General features: G+C 50.2%; 1 protein-coding gene across 3 annotated transcripts in view; it reads right to left on the bottom strand.

The window, feature by feature from the left end:
• Scn10a (sodium voltage-gated channel alpha subunit 10) overlaps positions 1-22,709 on the bottom strand; it is an 81,149-nt gene that overhangs the window by 10,630 nt on the left and 47,810 nt on the right. For 2 of the 3 annotated variants that reach the window (XM_055601603.1, XM_055601601.1), the window contains 7 exons: positions 14,933-15,292; positions 12,925-13,368; positions 11,203-11,343; positions 9,197-9,320; positions 7,847-8,001; positions 4,732-4,905; positions 541-663 (listed from right to left, as the gene is read on the bottom strand). In XM_055601603.1, coding sequence (XP_055457578.1) covers positions 541-663; positions 4,732-4,905; positions 7,847-8,001; positions 9,197-9,320; positions 11,203-11,343; positions 12,925-13,368; positions 14,933-15,292 — 1,521 coding nt within the window. The remainder of the gene's footprint in view (positions 1-540; positions 664-4,731; positions 4,906-7,846; positions 8,002-9,196; positions 9,321-11,202; positions 11,344-12,924; positions 13,369-14,932; positions 15,293-22,709) is intronic. The other variant, XM_055601602.1, reaches the window with a different exon arrangement.

The raw sequence follows: 22,709 nt of genomic DNA on the forward strand, positions 1-22,709 counted from the left end.
AAACTCCACCATTCATGAAGCTGCGGTGACTGCTTTGAGCCACTGATGGAGGTAAGTCAGGCAGGAGACTGGCAGCCATAAAGAAGGAAAGGGCTGTGTGAGCAAAAAGCCGTAAAGACCATGTCCAGAGCGATGACGCTTTCAGCGGGGCGCTGAGTGGAGGTTCTCTCTGCATTTACACTCAGTGTCAGAGAAGACTCACTTGTCACAGGACACGGAACAGTGGGTGCTCTGTTAGGGATAAGACCAAGGGACAGAGGACAACCAGGAGCACTTCCCTGAGGGCGTGAGGTCTGAGGCCCGGGAGTGGTGGCATTTCTGGGTAACAAGGAAAGAGTTTCTTAAACTCAGACTTGAGGGGGACAAGAGAGTTAGACTGCGCAGTGTCATCAAAGTGTGATCAGGAAGGGATGACACAGAGCTGACAGCTGGAGGTGGGAGCTGCCACTTTGGGTCATGGTGTGGAGGGCACTGGGTCGGGGGAGCTGGGGGCGATTTGCCAAATGCTGCCCATTAGAGAAGTTACGAAACCAGCCTTACCCTCATGCCTTCAAATCGAGACAGAGCCCGCAGTGGTCGGAGGGCACGCAGGGTCCGAAGGGCCTTGATGGATGCCACGTCTGAATAGTCAAGGATCTTCGCTATGAGGCTTGTCAGAGAGATCTGGGGCAGGTGGAAAGGGAAGCATCATCCTAGATTCCAGAATGTTGGCTGGTGGGAAGGGACAGCGGCTCCAGGCCCGGCCTCCCAGTGCCTGCTCTCTCTCTAGCCCATAGTCCTGGCTCCCACCTTCCTCTGAGCTCTAGAAAGTCCTTTTCTTTTATTGAATTAAGATATTTATTAGTACATATTAATTATACATAACGACAGATTTCATTTTATTTTCACAAGAATATATGTTGATCATATTCACCTGCTGTGGTTCCCTGTTGTCTCTTTCATCCTCTGCTGATGTCCTAGTTGGGTCTCTTTTTACTTTCATATTTTTTTGATGACCCAGTGAGTTTCATCAGGATTGCTTATGGGAGCATGGACCTCTAACTAGTGGCTACGCTATTAAGAAGATATCTCTCTTTCTTCTAGCAATCACCAGTTCTCTATAGATCCTTGGGGATGGGTGGAAGAGCCTCTCCTCAGTCATGACACGGTGTTGATGGGCCCCATTGTATGCAGGCAATCAGCATTGCTGTGAGTTCAAGGCACAACACTCCATCCCTTCCTGCAGATTGCACATTCTTCCTGCTCATCTTCTGTGATCTTCTCAAAACCTACTCATTACCAGTTCTGGGCAAGAAAACCCATTTTTAGCCAACCATATCCCCAGATACATGAGGTCAGACTTCTTTTTCTCCTCCAAGGATGCTAGCTGAGCCCCAAGAACCTTGACATTTTGACTGACTTTCAGAGATTTGGGGAGCTGATGTCACTTCATTAGGCCTATGATAAAGCTCACTGTGGTGGTTTAAATGAGAAATGTCCCCCACAGGCTCACATGTGGCTGGAGAGATGGCTTGGTTTTTAGCTGGTGATGCTATTTGATCAGATTATGGACCCTTTAAGAGGTGGAACTTTGCTGGAGAAAATGCATCATTAGGACCTGGGGGCTGGCTTTGAACATTTATAGCCTTGTCCTACTTCCTGTTTCTCTCCCCCCCACCCCATTCTTGTGTGAGTATGGAAACATGATCATCAAGCTTCCTGCCCATGCTGCCATGCTTTCCCTGCCTGTTGTCATTCTTCCCTGTTATAGTGGACTCTCTCCCTCTGGAACCATAAGCCAAAGTAAAACCTTTCTTTCCCAAGTTGTTTTAGGTCATGAAATTTTGACAAAGCAACAGAAAAGTAACTAATATATTTATTCTGAAGGATTTAAAATTATTCTTGATTGTATTTGCTCAGGAAATTGGAAAGAATCCTGCTTGTATGTGTATGTTTAGTCCCTCTTTGTCCCTGGCTTTCTGTGACCTGCTGGATTGGAACACATCTGCCCTTTGTAAAATCAAAGAGTCAAGAGGGAAGCAGGGAGTCGGACCAGAAGTCAGCTAATTCTCGTAGCTGAGCAGTTGTCTGAGATCTAGCTTCAGTAGACATGAGTCCCTATTGGTCTGCCAGTTCTCTTTAGATGTGTCCCAAGGATGGAAAAGGACATAGTTTGTCATGGAAAAACAGTCAACTTTCCAGGAACTTTCAAGGTGCTGGGGGAGACATTCTGGGAACAAGGTTAGCTTGATGGGGCTGTGACCCGGACCCATTAGATCCTAGCTGGTGCTGAATTGAGGTGTAGTTAACTTATTTTGGTAGCCACACTAGGATTCTAGAAAGCAAGGGTTGACATGTGGTTCCCTGTGTCTGCATGAATACCCATTCTCTGAATGGGTGGCCTAGTCTGCAGGGCCAGCACCTACCACAACAAACGAGACAGACTCCCTTCTTGCGCTAACACAAGGCTTCATACACCATAGGGCACCCATCTGTCTGTCTGTCTGTCTTGGGGTAGCAAGGTTTGAGGCCAATTTTATGTCAATCTTGTACACATCCTTCAGGGAAGGCTGTTTCATGTTCAAACTTCATAGATCATGTTCTTCTTCATTTCTGTGGCTGTGATGAAACAACCCAAGAAAAAGCAACTAGGGGGAAGAAGGGCTTGTCTGGCTTCTGATTCCAAGCTACACCCATCAGTGAGAGGAAGTCCAGGCAGATCTCAGCAGGAAGTCACATCATATCCCCAGTGAGAGCAGAGAACAATGAAGGGGTCCCTGCTTGATTTCTTGCTGCCTCTGCTCATCTGTCTTTACTGTTGTGCAGCTCAGGGGCCAGCCCATGAAAGGGTGCAGCATATGTCCAGAGTGGCTCTTCCGATCCCAGCTAACCATCGAGGCAATCCCTTATAGGCATGCCTACCAGCCAACTAGATCTAGAGAATCCCTCAATTGAGACTCTTTTCCCAGGTGATCCTAGTAGACATTTTAAACTGACTATTACATTGGAAAAGAAAGTATGGAATGAGGGTAGACCATATGGCTAAAGGACAAATGATGGATGCTGGGATAGATGATGAATGAGAGAGTGAACAGAAGGTTAAATGACTGGCTGTTTGGTTAGAAGGATGAATCAAAAGATAGATTAGGGTTAAATACTAACGGGTGAATGGACAGAAGGAAGGCAAGGATAAAAGGAAGAGAAAAAGATGAATAAGAAGGGTTAGCTAGAAGAAAAGGGCAGATGGGAGAAGTGAAAATGTATGGACTATTATTGGAAGGAAGGAACAAGGGAATGAATGAGGGAAGCAAGGAAGGAGCATGAATGGTGGAATAAATAGATGGGAAGAAGGCTGCGTAGAAGGAAGGATAGACAGTCACAATGAAGAAGAGACCTCCTCTTCCTTTTCTTCTTGGTTTTCTGAGACATGGTCTCTACATAGCCCTGTCTGCCCTGGAACTCACTGTGTAGACTCAGGCTGGCCTCGAACCCACCGAGATCTGCCTGCTTCTGCCTCCTGAGTGCTTGGATTAAAGGTGTGTGCCACCACTACCTGGCTTAAGAAGAGACTTCTTAAGGTGATCAGGATGGGAAAACAATGGAATCTACATAAGCAAGAGCTCTAGGCAGGGTGGTGATCTAGAAGAAAACATTTTCTTTTCATTTGTGAATAATTATTTCACATGAACAGAACTGTCGCTGGTGACTCAGTCGTCAGGTCTTCGTAGTGAGACCCTGTGGCTCAGCGGCATTAGGAAAGACGGGAGCTGCACGCAGGCCTGTTGCAGAGATATTGCCAACTTAGGCTAGACAGAATGTTCTGTACTGGACCTCAGCCAGATTCAGGAGGCAAATACCAAACACAGACATGTTTTCCTACATCTCTGCTGTGCAAAACCCTGATGCAGGTGGCAGCTGGCGGACGGAGACAGAGACAAACAACCCATGGCTCACCATGCTCCCAGGAACTCTCAGCTAGACAGCGGTGAGAAAGTAACGCAGGTTGCCATATTGAAAAGCCAAAAAATCAGGTGGCTGACAAAGGGGTGCAGCAGTGGAGTGGTTGAAACGTGGGAGTGATGATGGAACGTGTGTGGCATGCGTGGCTGACCCCCCATACAGGGGTTAGCAGGCAGGCTAGGAGAGTCCCTGCCTATGAGCTCCAGCAGGACTTTCTGTTGCTTTTTGGTGCTACCAGGGAGGAGCCAGTGCCCTCAGCTCAGAGGTCCACATCCACAGCTGCACCTTGGAAATGACTGGCCATATTAACAAAACCCTGATGCCTGGAGCCTGCCCGAGACCAGAAAGGCCAGAATCTCTCTGTGTTCTGCTTGCCCAGGGTGTTTTTTAAAAAGCTCTACTGGTATCTTCAGCACAGCCAGGGCTGGAGACCATGAAGCTAGCAGGCCGACAGGCTCTGTTTGAAGACCACAGAGTCCTGAGATCCAGAGCCTTGGCAATCAGTGAAAGGACACAAAGGCCTGAATGCCTGTGTCATCTTGCTTTGGTTTTACCTAACAGAAGCTGGGGACAGGTGGGCTCACTGGTAGGGGTGGGGATGGGGTCACCACTGTCTGAATTGTGAGCCTGCTGGAACTTCCCACTCACTGACATGCAGTTATCCTGACTTCCCACTCAGTGCTCAAAGCGGCCCCTGACAGACAGCCATCAGGGCTCCGTCTGTACTAGCTGCAGCCAGCTGTCCAGGGTGGGATGCCCACCCCACCCCACAGTGCCCACAGAACCACTCACATTCACAATGAGGAAGTCCAGCCAGCACCAGGCATTGGTGAAATATTTTTTGAAGCCATAAGCTACCCACTTGAGTAACATCTCGAACACGAAGATGAAGGTGAACACTCTGTCGGTGTATTCCAGCACAGACTTCACTCGGGGCTTTTCTTCCAGGTAGTTATCCTCGAAGGCCTGCAGGGAAGGGAGGAGACCCATAGCACTGTAGTCCTGACTCCAGCAAGAACCTGCCCATAGTCTTCGGAAAACAGCCTCAGTAGTCGGCATGGCCATGCTTTTTTTTTCCTTTGCTCTGAGGATTTGAGCTGCACAGAGGGGGAGGCCCTGTAGGATATAAACCGAGGCTGTGCAGCCCACAGGGACACCCAGGCCTGGTACTTCGCAGGGCTGTTGGGTACAAGTGAGAAAAGAAACCTCAAACTGGATTTTGGAAGCGTACCAAAGGGATGTTCACAGTGACTTATTTTAAAAATAAAAGCACGGAAGGGTATCCGCAGGCAGGCCAAAAGAAAGGAAAGGATCGCCAAGTGGCTTCTGAAAGTGAGGGCCCCATTTCACAGGTAATCAAGAAATTCAAATTAAAAAGGGGTGGCAGTTCTTCCTTCTATTTGAGGTGAAGGTGAGAAAGAACAGAGATGGCCCCAGTGGCTGGTGGGAGTGAAAACAGCCAGTCCTTGGGAGCCAAAGGCGTGTCAGGAAGTAGTCTACTTTGAGGATATGCTGAAGTCACTGGATGCTACTGGGGGCATCCACAGGGCTCTGCACGAGGCTGCAGTCCGCCAGCTGCTGGGCACAGTTTCACGGTTTGGGGAGTACCTTAAGGTTAGACCCCCACCTCCAGGACAGTCCTAAGACCTGTTTGCCTCTACACGGGGCAACTCTGTGATGCTCTGGGTGGCCAGGGCTCCTGTGGGATCAGCTGAGGCTAGACACCATCTCTCAGCTCCTTCCCCTCCCCCACCCTGCTCTCCCTCTTTCTTTCATCCACAAGAACTCCTCAGTAAGCTGCTGGGTCAGAGACCTGGCCTCAACACCTGCCTTGTGGACTAGGCAGGCATTCAAAAATCTCCACAGTCTGTCAGCATCTTTGACCATCAGTCAACATCTTTGAGCATCATTCAACATCCGTCTGTTATTCATATTCTCGACAATCATTAAAAACCCCTGACAACCCCATACCTATCTCTGATCATCATTCAATGTCATTCAGTACTGTTGACAATGATCTCTGATGGTCATTAAAAATCTCAGGTAAGGATTCAGTGTCTCCACGGCAGCGTGGAAGGCCTCAGGAGTGGCTCAGATTTGACTCCCCAAGACCTGGCTACTCAGTGCAGTTCTCGGCTACCACTGTCAGCCTCTCCCTGCAGCTTGTTGGAAATGCAGGTTCTCAGGTTCTGTCATCAAGCTCCCGAACGGGGCCTGCGTTTCTACAAGCTCTCCAGGTGTGAGGCGTGGATGTGGGCGCAGACTGAACAAACGAGAGTGCAGTCCTGTAATGGCGGATGCTGTGGCTGTTGAATGGGTTTGTAGAAGTGTATTTCCTGAAGAAATTTCTTGAGAAATTACAGAATGTATACATACATTCAGTTTTCTACTATTTATATACTCTATGCATCAGAAAGCTGGGAAGAGACACCTAAGTGTGTTCAAAGTGAGTTTCTCTTCAAGTGACAGGAAAATGGCTAACTTTTTCCCTTTACCTTTTTCTATAATTTCCAAGTTGTTTTTTTTTTTTTTTTCATTTTAGTTTGTCAGATGAAAATTCATGTTATTTTTTTTTTAAGCACTCAAAATAAAAGCATAAAGAAGCCTAAGTTTGGTGCATGTCTGGTCCCACAGGAAAGGAGATAGGGACTGAGGGGAAGCTGCTGGGGGTGGGGCTGGGCAGAACAGCTGCTTTAGGATCTGGGTGCTCCCCTGGGAACAGGGAGGGTGGCGCTGGACTGCAGAGCAGCGATGGGGTACAGAACAAAGATGGGAGCCTTTGGGGGAAGGCCATGGGAGAGACGGAGCTGTGGGGTGCTGAGGGAAGTGCCCACTCAGCCGAGTTGGCCTCTCTCCCTCCCTTCCCCTCTCTGCACCTGTTTCTTCCATGTGCTCGTCCTTAAGGCCGAGGCCACACACTGAACAGTTCTGGCTCTCCTCCCAGGCGGTCTGGCATTTAGTCAGCTCTCAGGCATTCAGCAGACTTTTGTTTTTAGAGAGCAAATGACACAGGACAAGCAAGACGAACGGACACAGACATGGGTAGAGACTCAGGAGAGTGGGGCTCTAGTCCCAGCTCCTACGCATGCTAGCTCAGACCCCAGCTGAGTCTTTGGTGCCAGCATTCTCATGTATGAAGCATGGCCAACTCGGGATAGAAGGTCCCTCCTGATGTCCACGTCCACTTTTTAAAATTAAGATGGGCACTCAACACTGCAGTGAGCCCGAGCTCACGGGAAGAGAACTGTCTTTCCTTGTTCTCCAGGGTTCAATTCAGCCAGTGGCCTCAGGGGTGGCTCAGATTCTACTCCCCAAGAACTGGCTCTTCAGCGTGGCTCTTGGCTGCCAATGTCAGCCTCTCCCTACAGATTGTTGGAAATGCAGGTTCTCAGCTTCTGTCATCAAGCTTCCAAATTGGGCCTGCATTTCCACAAGCTCTCCAGATACTGATATGTGAGGACATGATGTTTGGATGTGAGATATGAAGAAGTAGCTGGCACATGATTTGTTAGGGGAAGATGGTCTTGGTCCTCAGAAAAAGGCAGTGTGTTTGGGAGGTCAGGGGTAGAAAGCCAAGGCTTTGCGGATGCCTATGGGTGAAGTTAGGTTTTGCTACTGCCTAGCTGGTGACATTGGGAGAATCCCCTAACCATCCGAGTCTTGGTTTTTCCATCTGTAAGGAGGGAGACATAGCCGCATTGCTTGTAGTTTGTATCTAGGTTTAGAAAGCCATGTGAGGGCTGAGCTGAGCCCCACCCATGAGGTGTGCTGGCCTAACACTCTCCTTCCACCAGTAGCCAGGGACTTTCAGCTCAGATCTTGGGGCATCCTGCTGAGGCAGCTGCAGCTCCGAGGCCCTTAGATGGAAGCCAGGCCAGCTGGAGGTAGGGATCCCACTTTCTCTTACCAGCGCTCCGCTGCTGAGCAGGATCATGAAGATGATGAAACTCTCAAACCAGCTGTGCTCCACGATGCGATAGCAGGTTTTGCGCAGCTGCCAGCCTGTGGCCCAAGGAAACTTACTGGTATTCACTTTGCAGCAGGGACAGCGGTGAGTGCAGCCTGGAGGGAGAGGTGGACAGGGCCCTGCTTAGCTTTAATTGTCGACTTGACACATTCATTGCTCTTTGGGCACATCTGCGGGGTATGTTCATGACTGTGAACTGATGTATGGGGACTCAGCCCACTGTGGGCAGCACCATTCCCCAGGCAGATGGATGCTATAAGAAAGCTAACTGAGTATGAGCCTGTGAGCTAGCACAAACAGCATTCCTTCATGGTTTCTGCTTCAAGCTCTTGCTTGGGTTCCCTCAATGGCAACTCTGACTTGGAAGTCAAACCAATCTTTTCCTCCCCCCCGCCCATTGCTTTCAGTCATTGTGTTCTGTCATAGCACAGACAGAAGGTGAACTAGAACAGATACTGAGGGATAGTCCCCAGGCATGACTGTTGCTCTGGCCTTCAGGGAAGGCACTGTGTTTGCAGGACCGGGGAAGATTCCTGTTCTGGAACATGAGAGGTGTGGTTCCCCTGCTCTTCTTCCAGTCTAGCCTGTCAGGGGCTCCGCTCACGATGGGCTTGCCGTTCCAATGCCCTCCCCAGCTTCCTTTCTTACTATAAATGAACCTTATGCCCACATATCCTGGAAGACTGATAAACCCTGAGACCTAAGTCTGATGGTGTCTGGGGAGCTACAGCATGACCCTTGATGGGCTGGGGAACTACCACATGGCTGGGATGGAGCCTGGGTCCAGCTTAGTGGAAGCAGAAACTCAGTGAGACGCTGCCCACAGTTCCTATCTATGTGAAGTCACCAAGGCCATAATTACCTTCATAGCAAGAAGTGCTTGTTTATTCATCCTTCACACATGTGTTTATAGAGACTGTAATGTGCCTTACCTTTGTCAGAACGACACCAGAGATCTAAGGGAGCAGATACCCCATGGGCCTCATGGGGTCCTTTACACTCCCAACCAGTTCATGGTGATTCCATGGTAAAATCACTTTTCACTTTTAAACTCGAGGGCTGGCTCACAATCTCTGGAGGTGTTCCTGAGGGTGAGGTGGGAGGAAGGTGCAGGGAGCCTGTCCTCAGGGCACAAACAGCACTTGTTCTGACACAGGTGCCCCAACTGCTGTGATGCTGTTGGTTCCTGTGGGTGACAGGCCTTGGTTCTGGGCATAAGGGTGCTTAGGCAGGTGTTGGGTAGGACCCTGGCCCTGATAAACCCTCACGAGGTGGTCCATGGCCCTGTACCTTCTGTGAAACAGTCCTCTGGCTCTTCCAGGTCATCTGCCAGCTCAGGGATCTTCCTCAGGATCTCCTCCGGGTCGGGGCAGTCCACCGTGCTGCCCTCGGAGGAGCTGGTGTCATCCACTCCCTGCAAGGCAGAGGCTTGGGGCAGTGAACGTGGCTCTTTGAAGAACCCGGGACATCTGTGCGTGGCCACCGCCTAGCTGGTGCGCTGGGATCCCTGAGAGGCAGGATAAGCCGCCTCGGGCCCGGGCTCCGAGGCCTGCTGCCTTGGCCTCCTCGTGTGTTTAGGACTCAACGGCTAAGGCCGGTTCATGGATGCTCCCTAAGGAGCCCTGTGGCTTAGCCGAGCCAGGATGTAACCTCAGGGCCCTGATGGAGAGCTGGCAATGGCCCGAGACACCGTAATTACACCCATAAAGATGCTCAGCTTTCAATGCGCTTGAATATTTAATCGGAGAGCTGTGTTGTGGGGCCCTGCTGTCCTCCCGGCAGCACCGGCCTGTAATGTCTCCAGACGAATTCAATTAGGAGCCAGAGCGCCTCTCATGTTGGTGAACCTGATCGCTCGGCTAATGGAGCCAAATGGTAGGGTGGGTCCCCATCTGTCACTGACAGGCCCCTCCCTGCCTGGACAGGGTCACGGCCAAGGAAAAAAAAACAAAATTAACACTCAGGAGCACAGAGTAGGGAAGGCCAGTCAGGGGTCCATAGAACAGCTTAGAAGGGACAAGACTCCCACAGGCAGAATGCCAGTAGCCTCACCCACCACTGAACGGCTCGAATTCAGGGCCCCCAAACTCCATCTCCGTCCACTCTGTTATCTGAGTCTGCTGCGGTCAGCCCTGCCTGGGCTCAAAGCCAGGAGCTGACATTCCTCACACTGAAGGATAAGTGTGTGTGTGGGAGAACTGTGTTTGCCTTATCTTAGCCCAGTCCAGTGGCTGTCACAGCTGCACTTGGGGCCGAGGTGTCAAGTTAAGGTCTTGGGTTTCTTACAGGGGCAGTAAAAATGCTAAATATCTGGCTCCTATGTGCATGTGTGTGATCGTGTGCCTGTGCATTCACATGCATGTGTGGGGAGAGCCCGAGGCTGAAGTTAGATGTCTTCCTTAGTCGCACTTCACATTTATTTTTTGAGGCAGGGTCTCCCACTGAACATGGCGCTTACTGTCTTGGCTAGACGGGCCGGCCACTGACCACTGGGATCCCCTGTCTCTGCTCCTCCCCGACTGCACTGGGGTTCCAGGGGAGCAGTACCAAGCCCAGCTATTTACATGGGTGCTGGGAATGCAAAGCCGAGAACTTTACCGATGATGAACCATCTTCCTGAGGCTTAACAGGTGTTTCTTTGCACATAGCCACTCCCCCAGGATTCTGAGCAACAGGGCAGTTTATTTTTACCTCCTCCAGCTGAGTGCTCTCCCTGCCTGGTCTCTGGGAGGCTGTCAGTTCACCACACACCTGTAGACAGGTCCCCTCTCCCCAGGCTGTTTTTGGCTAGAGAGGATGATGTGGACTCAAGAAAGAGGGGGGGGCATCTCCAGGAAGACTCCCTCGCCCAGGAAACACCTCCGACTTCCACGTCGCCTCTCAACGATGACTTGACTCTCTTTGTTCACTGTCTTTTGTTCCCCTTTTCTCCCCTGGCTGTCATTTTCTGGGCACTTACTCTGTTTCAGACAGGAACTGAGCATTTGACGAGCAGCTTCTCATTTAAGCTTCCAAATAACCTTACCTAATAGCTCTGCCACATAGCTCTATAGACGAAGACAGGCTTAGCGAGCAGGAGCTGGTCCTACGCCCCACAGCCTGGGGAGCCACACTCTTCCTCCCCGCTCTCACAACCAGCTAGGGATGAGGCTTGGCAGTACAGCATGGCGTGACTCACCAGAGCCTGGCGGAGGCTTAACAAGGGGTCCTGCAGTCAGGGTGCGGCCCTATCCAGCCTCAACCTCTGACAGGACCCGTGCGGCTGGCAAACCTCTCCAGGAAGCTCACATACCTACCTCGGCAGGGCCCTGAGCGGTGGCCTCACTCTTCCGTCTCTCACCCAGGTATGCAGCCAGGTCCTCGGAGGACATCACGGAGCCTGAGCTCCCAGGAGCCTGGTGGTCTTCACATGCTTGTACTTGTGGCAGCTGTTCCTGCTGGTGAGAGAGGGCCCATCCGGGTCACTGAGTCAACCTCAGTTGACCGATTCCGAATCTGAAGCGCTTTGGCATGTGACAGGCCCCCAGAGCTATGGTCCTCAGACATGAACCTTACACGCATATGTACATGTGCGTGAAGTAAGCATGGAAGCTGTAGGTCTGTATGTAATTCCTGGCTCCATGTGCAGCTATGTGACCTTAGGGACTCTATCTAATCTTTCTGACATTCCTTTGTTCCAGCTGCAAAATCAAGAAGGTGAGATTTACTTCATTTTCTTCTTTTGGTCACTAGCCATATTAATGCTTAGATGGCACCCTGCTGGAGATCCGGCTCCATAGACACAGCCATGGCCGCCAGAACTTTGCCAGAAGTCAAACCGGCCAGGAACTAAGGTCATTTGGGCACTCTTGCCCCAAGGACCCCAAAGTAACTGACCATGCCCCTGAGTGGCAGACAAGTCCCGGGAGGCATGACACTCTGGCCCTGCTGTCACTCGCACAGAGGAATCTAGAAAATGATAGTTGATAACAGCAGCTGCTAATATGAAGGACAGCTGGAGGGGAGGAAGGCAACGGGGAGCTGTAGATGCAAGGCATAGCTTTAGCATGGCTTTAGATCTGGCCAGCAGTCCTGGGTGTCCCTAGGGGCCCTCGGGGATCTCTGTGCCCCTCACTGAATACAATGGATGCCCTGAGTCACCAAGGACAATAAGGGCATGTGTCAGCTTAAAGCACTAGGGACCTGTTCAGGCTACTGAACAGGTATGCATTATCGGAAGGCTTCAGGGTGCCTCAAAATCTTTGGTTTCAAAGGGAATGCCATTTCCTCCTGGCATCTCTCATCTGGAAAGTCTGTAAAGGTGTCAGAGAGTAAGCAGGACCTTCCCTGTTCTGGCAGAGATGAGAGGAGCCTGCTTTCTGATGACATCCTGGTACTGCTAAGGTTTGCCCTTAGCAGCTCACATAAGGGCCTGGGCTGCTGGGACAGGGCAACGGTGTGAAAGACAATGTAAAGGCAAGTTCTTTGGATGGTCTGGGCCTCACTTGGTGCCCCTGCCCCTTTGGCCTCTTTTGGAATGTTGACCTTTTCTCCTAGGCCTTGCTTGGGTGAAGTGGTGCCTCCTCTGGGATGCTGGGCATGGCTCCAGCTTCTGTTCAGCTGTGTTGCCTAAGCCTGGCACAGCTCTGCCACCCTATGTTAGAAAGCCTCTCTGATGGCTAATCTGCTTGGCCAGATTCTGAATCAGCGTGGAAACACACCTCTAGGTGTGTCTTTGAGGACGGAAGGCCCCCTCCCAAGTGTGGTCCTGAGAAATGAGGACGTGAGCTGAGCCCCAGCACTCATCCCGCTCTGTTCCCCGGCCGGGGCCCAGTGTGACTATGTCATCCTCCTCAGCGTGGACCTGACAGACCTCCAAACCACGGGAAAAACGAGTCCTTCCCCCTTTTGAGTTGCCGTTTTCAGGTATGCTCTCACAGAGATGAGAAAACTAACGACTGCAGCCTCGTTATCAAATCACTCTGCCCAAGGCCTCCCCCACTTCCTGCTGCCCTCTGACCCCTGGAAAGGACTCTTACCTGCTCATTGGGGCTCTCTTCCTGCCAGGAGCCTTGAGAATCCTGCTCAATGTCCTCCTCGAGGTCGGATTCTCCCTCAGCAATGGGCACAGACACCCACACGTTAGGATTGGTGATGAAGTCCCCGTGGTCCTCCTTGGGGCCACCAAGGGCTGGCTTTTCTGGGTTCCCCACTGCAGCATTGTGGGCATCAGTAGCAGCTTGGTTCTCAGCTTTGGCACTGGCGAGTGGGGGTTTCATGCCCAGCTGGGGCTCTAACTTAGGCCAGCGGAGCCGGCAGCAGCTGCTGAAATAACCGGTAATGGCCTGACTAGCCTGACAGCCAAATACCTGTATCCTGGCCAGTGCCACCTGCAAGTTGTTCACCTCTCCATCATCCTCTGGGGCTGTGAGATTGTCGGCGCTGAAGGAGTTCAGCAGTAAGGCGATGAAAAGGTTGAGCACCTAAGAGAAGGCACAGAAGGGAAGAAGACACACGCATCACTTTTCACGGGCAGTTGGGAGATGGAGAGCGATGCGTGCTGATACCTAGCCTTCCTCCTTTTTATTCAGTGCAGGGCCCTAGCAGGTGGGATGGTGTTACCTACGTCCAGGTGGCCCCAACCCCTCAGTTAAACCTTTCTGGAAATGTCTGCACAGGCACACCCAGGGCTGTGTGTCCTAGGAGAGTCCAAATGCCACCAAGTTGACAATCAATACCAAGTGTCACATAGGCTCTCTGCATCTTCACTGGCACAATCTTTGTCACTTAGGCCTAAGATAGCCTGGGCTGTCCCTGCCCATCTGGAAGACACACGTCTTGGCAGAATTAATACCCTGGGCACAGCCGAGGGGAGCTTGGGGCTGTCTTGGGTACCCTGTCAATGTGGATGAGGCTTCTAAACACACACCTCACCAGATTATGGGTCATCCTGGGGAGTAAAAAGCATTCGGAGGGATGATGAGTGAGTGCAGGGGGGTCTACCAGCAAGGGTCAGCAGAAAGCATTTGTACCCCCCAGGGGCCAGGATGGGGAAACAGACAAAGGCCTCAAGGTCTTCATGCTGTCAGCTGAGCCTCCCCCCTCTCCACCACAGACACACATGGATTCTTGGCCCCCTTTGCATAAGAAAGGGGCTCTTAGAAGATCATATCTCCACTTCTCAGAGGCCACCAGTGACCAGGAGGCACAGACACTCACAGGCCTGGGGTGGGGAGGCGCTGAGGAGCTTAGCTGGGCGCAGAAGGGGTGGCAGGACTAACGGGTTCTCCTGAGGTACATCCCGCCAAAACCTGGGAGCAGACTGAAGTAATGGATCCCCCAGGTACCATCCAGCTTGTCTCCCGCTCCAGACCCAAGTGGAGAGCATTTTTAGTCTCTTGAAGAAAATCATCTGAGCACCCCGGAGCAGGAGAGAAGCTTTCCTTTGACAATGAACAGCCACTGTTCACTGAGTTCCTAGACGCTGCACCAGGAAATCTGCAGATGTCATGCCTGGTAATTTAATTCTGCCTGGACACGCATGAGTAAGCACTGCTTTCTTGGTTTTGAGCAAATTAGGGCTTGGGAAGGTCACTCTCTGGTCCTGAGTCACTCAGCTAGAAAAGGCTGGAAGGGGATTTTCCTGCTCTGTCTACAGGCCTGCTCCTAGCAAGCCAGGCTGCCCCTGAAGCGTACTCACTTCTCAGTGTGTGTCCACGACTTCATAAGAGTCAAGATTGTATGTGTGTCTGTATGTGTGAGAGTGTGGTGCTGGGTGCCGGAGGACAAACCCTGCTGTCACTCCTCAGAAGCTATCCACCATTTTTTTTTTTTTGAGGCAGGGTCTCTCACTTGCTTGGAACTCACTAAATAGGTGAGACTGGATGGTTAGCAAGTCCAAGGGGCTGTCTCCGCCTCCCTGGAGCTGTCTCTGCCTCTCCGTGGTTTCTGGGGCCTGAACTTGGACCTTCGTGTTCACTCAGCAAACCCTTTACTGACTGGCTGTTTCCCCGGCCCGTACTTCAGCCCGTGAGGGTAACCACTCACCACCAGGTTACCCAGCACCATCACGGTCAGGAAAAGGATGAGGCAGATGGATTTCTCGCTGACTTGCATGCAGACCCACATGTTCTCAATCCACTCTCCACAGAGGATGCGGAAGACGATAAGGAAGGAGTGATAGAAGTCGCACATGTGCCAGCGCAGCAGCTCGCCATCCCGCACGGCGGTGCCATCCCGCATGCACCCGTAGCCATCCCCGAGAAGCTGCCTGCCAACCAGGGCGAAGATGAAGACGATGATGGCCAGGATGAAGGTCAGGTTGCCCAGGGCCCCCACCGAATTGCCGATGATCTTGATGAGTGTGTTCAGGGTGGGCCAGGACTTGGCCAGCTTGAAGACTCGAAGCTGTGGAAAAAGAGACCGTCTGAGGTGCTGGTTGCTGAAATCTTGACTGGAAACCAAACCTGTGGGACAAGTACCACCAAGTCACCTCAAGAGTGTTGGCCCATCAGAGGCTGCTTCCAAAATCTTTTCCTTTTCTAAATCACTCGGAGCTATGATTACCTTCCAGGGGCAGAGGCCACACGCTGGAGAGGTAGGCCTATCACCTCTACTCTGTTTCATAGCCATAGACTGGGTCCTTCCTGGACACAGGCCTGCCCTCTGACCTAAGTTTAGCTGTGATTGGGACTCATGGTTAAGAAGAGCCTCACTCCTGACCCGAAGAGGGGCTAGCTTCCCTCGCTTAGGGTAAGGTCCACTGCATCAGGCACACACTGCTTAATCTTTTTAGGGCATTTCATATCTTGAGACAGCTGACAGCATCTATTGTTGCTATTAACTCTGAAACACCAAGCATGATTTCGTGAACCCAGAATTCACACGTTTGTTGGTTGGGCAACCAACCTCCCTGACCTACTGAAGTCTAGTCATGCCGTTAGTCATGGTGCCTAACTGGTTTGTGGGGTGTGTAGAGAAAAGTGGGTGTGGCCCTTCTCTCATGGAATTAATGTTTAGGGAGTGAAACAGCATGAAGACCCAAACTTTTCATTGTAGGGAGTGGGGTCATGGCTAAACTCTTGCCAGTGAAGCACGAGGAACTAAGTTCAACCCCCAACACGCACATAAAAACTGGGTGCAGTGGGAAGCACCCATGATACCAGCACTGGGGAGGCGAGGCAAGGCCAGCCAGTCTCGCTGAGACGCTGACTCCAGGCTCAGCTGGCTAAAACAGCAATGTCCATCTGCCATGCTCTAGATCAGCGCCTCACTCAGCCATCATCACCAGAGAAGCTTCCTCCTGCAGCAGATGAAACAAACACAGAGGCCCACACCCAGATGTCCTGGAGTGAGAGACCTTGGAACTTTCAGTCTCCGTCAAATTCCTCCCCTCGGGGCTCAGGGAGTCCTGTGCAAGAGGAGGCAGAAAGAGTTTAAGCGCCAGAGGGCAGAGATAACACCAAGAAAACAAGGCCCTCTAAATCAACATGATCAACGCTCAGATGAACTCACAGAGACTGGGGCAGCAGTCACAGGGCCTGCAGGGGTCTGCACCAGGTCCGAAGTGTGTTATGGCCTCAGGTCAGTGTCTTTATGGGACTCCTGAGTGCGTGAATAAGTGGTTCTCTGATTCTTGTGCCTTTGCTTGGGCTCTTTTTCTTCTCTTTCTCTTGTCTAACTCCAATGTGATAGTTTTGTTTTATCTTATTATATTTTATTATTATCCCTTAGAAGCCTGCAGAAGTGGGTGAAGAGAGGGAACTGGGCAGGAGATGGAAAGGGGAGGGAGACAAGGGTGAGGATCAAATGTGGGGAGAACAGGGTGGGAGGTGAGAGGGCTGGGAACAAGAAGGGAAACTGGGAAGGAACATCTCTTTGCTAAGCTGGAGGCCTGGGACAGGGTAGGCTCCTGGGAGGACATGGGTGTGACTCTAGCTGAGGCTCCTAATGGGGGAGGCATGAAGAGTGCCACTTCCTTGCCAGGCAGGACTAGTGGAAGGAAGAGAACAACAATCCACAGACAAAACCCTTGATCCAAAAATTACCCTGCCTACAAGAAGTGCAGGGATAAAGAGAGAACAGAGATGGAGGGAAAGTCCAGCCAATAATTGGCCCAGCCTGAGACCCACCCCTGACACTGTTAATGATGCTGTGCTGTGTTTGCAGGCAGGAGCCTGACTTGACTGTCCTCTGGGAGGCTCCAGAAACTCTAGAAGCTGATGGAGCTAGATGCTGGGACTTGCAGCCAAGCAGGAGGTGGAATTCCGGGACTCCTGTGGAAGTCTTAGGGGAAAGATGGAAGAACGTGGAGGGGACAGGGGCTTCACAAGAAGACCAACAGAGACAACTAACCCAGTCCCACGGGGCCTTTCAGAGACTAAGACATCAACTAAGGAGCATGCACGGTCTGTGTTGGGATCAGTAAGCAGGCACTTCTACGGCCAGCCCCAAGGGACCCGACAGACCAGTTATCAGGCATTTGTGAAGACACCCAGACCACCTGCTGACCACCTGGAACTACCTGCGCATGCCCTGGGTCACCCTATAAGAGAACTGGAGCCCTCCCCCTCTCTCTCTTCCTTACTCTTACTCTCCTCCTCTCTCTCTCTTTCTCTCTCTCCCCCCTTCCCCTAATAAACCTCCCACGTGGAACCAATCTCGTGGTGTGATTTGTGAACCCGAGTGTAACCTCCACAGGCGCACAGGCACACGTTTCTCAACATTCCTATGGTTCCTAACAGTCTGGACCAGGGCTTCTTGCATACATGTGGCCAATGGGTGGCTTGGTCTTCCTGTGGGTCACCTGGTGAGTGTGGGGGGGGGAGCTGTTTTTAACATAGACTCTATTGCCTGCTTTTGGATCACTCCCTCCTGGCAGGGCTGCCTTGCCTGACTGAGGATAGGCTCAGTCCTTATGTGACTTGATGCGCTGAGGAGGGTTGATACGGGAGTGGGGGTGGGGAGTAGGGGATTCCCCTTTTATGGTGGGAAGGGGAGAAGGAAAGTGGAATGAGGGGAAGGGGGACTGGGAGTGGAGGAGGGGAAGAGGAATGAGGGGAAGGGAGAGTGGGAGTGGAGGAGGGAGGGGCACCCTTGGACTGTAAAGTAAATAAACTGAAAAAAAAATCCTTAAAAAAAAAAAAAAAGAAGCCTGTTTGTTTTCTAGCAAGAGACAGAAAGAGATCTGGATGGGAGGGCAAGTGGGGAGGAGTAGAGAGAGGGGGGCTGTAATCAGGGTATACTGTGAGAAAAAAATGTGTCTTCAATAAAGGGAAAAAGCCAGTAATGTGGATAGTGACTAAGAAAGACATAGGATGTTGGCCTCTGGCGGCCACAAGCACACACATGTGCACACACAGCTGCCCTGCATGAGCAGTAGGCATGAGCACACACATGCATGCACGCGCAGTCTTAAGTGTAGATGCAAATAGGCCGGGGCCTACAACAGAGCAAAAGTACCGTGCAGAAGATGCACAAACATTCGAAAAGACATTTGTGTGATCCTCTAGCTTCCTAGAAAGAGATACACAGGCTGTTGGTGAGTCAGTCAGGGTGTGTGGAGTGCAACCCTTAGTAGGGGACACACTCAGGCCTAGCTGCTAGGATGTGGTTCTGGTCAGAAAGCACACAGACATGAACATGAGCACACACACACACACACACACACACACACACGCACACACGCACACACGCACGCGCGCTCGAGCACTGTGTGCCATCCACAAGCCGGAACAGACCCTGAGAGAGCAGGTTCAATGTCCATCTCGTGTCTGTCCGCTTGTCTGTGTGAGGAACCATCTTGTTTGGACTGATCTGAGATGGACTCTCTTCAGAGTGGGCTCAGAGACTAAGGGGCCAATCCTGGGCTGGACAGCAGCGTGGGCAAACATGAGAGAAAGTGAGATAGCACACACTCATTCAGCGGAGGCCTTTGTGTGGGGTAGCAGGGAATGCAGACTTTCCTGAACACAAGTCTTCATTCCCAGTAAGTTTTGAACAAATGAAAATGGAGAGGAGGGACAAGGCCCTGACACTGGGTAGCAGCCACCCACCACTCTGCAGAGCCTTGGGGATGGTGAGGGACACAGGGACGTGTTATTGCCACCTGAGCAAAGAGCCAGGGATCCTTCCCTAGGCAGAAGGACTGTCTTCCAAAGAGCAAATGGCAGGCTGGAGGGACGGCTCAGTGGTTAAGACAGCTGACTGTTTTGCGGGAGAGCAGGGTTTGGTTTCAGCATCCATGCAGAATGGCTCACACAGCTTACAACTACAGTTCCAGGGTTCTGATGCTTTCTTCTGGACGCCAAGGGCACTGCACTCACACACACACACACACACACACACACACACACACACACACACACACTTTTATATCTATTTCTATTTCTATCATCTATCTACCTATCTATCTGTCTCTCTATCTATATCTGTGTTGGACATTTACACTCGCCTTAATTGGCCTTCGCTAAGAAAATTCCTGGTTTCCTTAGCTGAGATGGGAGGGTTAGAGATTACTATTAGAGTCTCCTTAGAGTGGTTATTAATTGTCATTATTAATCTCTTATAAATTTAGAAGCAAATTGTGTCTACTCCCCAATCTCAGGCATGAATTGAGTCATCTTCTATTACTTTTTGTTTTTATAAAGGACAAAATGAAAAACAACCAGGACCTGCCCACTTGCATTCCAGAAGTATCTGGGCTTGGAGTCCCCGATTCTCAAGTCAGCACAGGTAAGGGAGTGTCCACTCCTGAGGCGGAAGGCTGCCTGCTGGCTCCTGCTGAGGCCTGAGCGAGCAGCGAGGCCAGTGTCCATCTCCCCGCAGCCATCACCTTTGCTCCCAGCTAACTGCTCCCCACAGCTTCATCCAGCTTAGCACTGTGACCAGAGAAATTCTTCATAGACGCATGCAATCATTTATAAACAATTATTCTTGGTAGATGTTTAATATTCATCTATCATTAATATACCACTTCAATTAATCTCAGAATTAATATAAAAACATCACACTGGGGGAAACAGGCCAGAGAAAAGCAGTGGGTATTTATTTGGCTAGACATGACTTGAAGCCAATTTCTTAAAGTTTTCTCTCCTTCCTTCTGTTTCACCTTGTTTCTCTTTTCCCCATATTTCTTTCTTTCCTCCTCTCTTCTTTTCCTCTCTCCCTTTCCTCTCAGTTTCCCTGTCTCTGTCTTTCTCTGTCTCTTTGTCTCTGGGTCTCATGTAGCTGCTCTGATCTTAAACTCACTATTTGTTTGAGGAAGTCTTTGAACTCTCTTATCTCCATGCCCGGACCCTGGGATCACAGGTGCACACCACCATACCAGTTTTATGTGCTGCCGGGGAGCCCCTGGTCTTGAGGTTGCAATAAATATCAGAAGACAGGGGTACCCCTTTGGTGTCTCTTTCCATTTCCAAATATTGCAGGAAATGTTGGACAATAAAAATCTTAAGTCTGCCAGTAATGCGTAGATGAAGTAAGCACTTCATCCAAACAGTAAACAAATGTGAAGATTCGATTTTCTCCCCTTCAGACACAGAGGAAGGCAGCTTCCAATGTTGCTGGCAAGGTGCTTGGAGTTATGCTGTAGGGTTTGATGCTTGGGTTAGAGATGGAGGCGATTTAATGCTAAATCCTTTCACAGCTACCACAGAAACCACCCAATGGGGTGGGGATACCATGAGATAGGTGATTCCAAAACCCGTACACCCCTTGGAGAAAACTCTGCAACCAGTATCATGTATGTGATGCCACTTCACAGACTAAGGAGTGTTGCTGCAACTAATTGCACTTATTTTGATTAGTGCAGAAACTGGTTCATTGAAAAGAGATGCTGCCATTTCAAAAACACAGAGTGTGTGCCGCTACCTTTGTGGTCATATTGAGAACAACTAGAAAGCTCATAGAGAAAGGCTTGGAAAGCGTTTTCTCTGTTATTCAGTGGCAAACATGTTGTCACCGCAACAATATCAAGGTAGAGCATGAGTTCCTGAGCCATCAGCAATGAGAGAAGGGTTTGTGAAACCGTAGGGCCAGAAGGCTGGGGTTGAAGGCCAATGGGTAGAGTGCTTGCTTGGCACTCTCAAAGCACTAGGCTTGATCCCAGTGCTTCCTAAACCAGGAAAACCCATTTTCCTAGCACTTGGGAGGTAGAGGAAGTAGGATCAGAAGTTCACAGTCATTTCACTTGCAGAACAAACTGGAGGTCAGCACCACACACGAATCCGCCTCGAAAACCAAAGCAAAATGAAACATCTTGTATTTGAGTATCAGTTTGTGATGGGCTGTGCTTGTCAAGATAGCCTAAGACACTTGTATGGCTTAGAACTAACTCACTAATTTATAAGAAAAGAAAGGAAATGGAACCCAGACATTTAGCTCCTTGAAAATTTGGGAAAGCAAGCTGCTTCTTATAAGTAACAGGAGTCAATTAAAGCACATCTTTGGGTGTAGAAAACGAGTTACGTTTTCTAAGGAAAAGAAGCATTTAAGTCAAGATCACACTAATGATGACTCATCGTTTCTTTTGAAAGAGAAAGGCCTGGGCAGGAAAGGGAAGAATTGAGAATCATGACACAGAGGGAGCCAGGAGGCTGTACAGTACAGGCCTGCAGCTAGTTACGTGTTTAAAGGAATGATATGGCACGGTGAGCCACGAGCCCTGGGTGAGAAAAACCCAGAGCTTCCAGAACGAAGAAGCCCTGCTGCCCTGTTTTCTGTAAGTGGGAAGCAAACTCTGAAGACCGCAAGGCCATCTTCAGGAATGAGGGCCCTGCTTCAGGAGCCCAGCGAGAGCTTGCATCGACCGTGAGATTGGGGAGACACAGAACACCAGTGGCTCCAGCTTCTGAGATGTCCAGTTCTCTGCTTACTGGTGTTTTCTTTTCAAGGAGCTTGAGGTAGGATCCAGGTCCTTGGGCATGCCATATAAGCATTCCATCACAGAATATAGCCTCCAATAAAAAAAAAAAAGGGATGTAAAATTAAAATGCTTGATATGATTATAAGTTGGAAACAGAAAAATAATAAGTTTGTTGACCTGGGAGAAAATAAAGATTTTAGCCAACGTTTGATTTGACTAAGCAAATTACTGATGCTATAATTTCTGCATTAACTACTCAAAGAAGGAAAGCAGGGCACCTACTCTCTAAATCAGCAGAGGGCGGGCACAATTAAAAGAAAGGTAGGGAAAGGGAGGAGAAGAGGGAGGAGAGCTGGGAGAAAAGATAGAGATAGATCAAGTTCAGGAGCGATGTCCAAATATGTCAGTGTTTACACTGGCACGTGGTGTAAGTGCTCTGGCTAAAGGTAAAGACTGGATTTCCAGAGCTGAGCAAGGGCCCCAAACCTGGCCATATGTGGTTTGCAAGAGGCACCAGAAGCTGTAATAGAAGCATGCATACAAATACATTGGGCAAACTCTAAACCAGAAGCAGGCTCTTTAATTACCGCCTAGACAAACAGGCTTAAAGAAAAGTAAAATCATTTCTAAAAGACAAAGCTTATTCTTAATAATAAAAGTTTGACTTTACCAGGAAGGTATAAAACTTAAAATATGTGCACTTGATAATCTATACTCAAGACAGACCTACGCAAGCGACAGATACACCGCAATCATAGCAGAGGTATTTTTAAGCACCGCTTTCTCAGTAATTGCTATAACAAGCAGTAGACAACAATAAGCCAGGATATAAAATGCAGCATGTCATAAAATCTCTCTACCCACAGCCCAGAGGCAGAGCAGACACCTACAAGTGCAGCAGACAAAGCCTAGTTAAGTGTGTAGGAATATTTCCAATACACAGGGCCAAGGATAAAATGC

Source organism: Psammomys obesus, unplaced genomic scaffold (assembly GCF_907164565.1).
Source record: "Psammomys obesus unplaced genomic scaffold, mPsaObe1.curated_primary_1811, whole genome shotgun sequence".
Classification (NCBI taxonomy): Eukaryota; Metazoa; Chordata; class Mammalia; order Rodentia; family Muridae; genus Psammomys; species Psammomys obesus.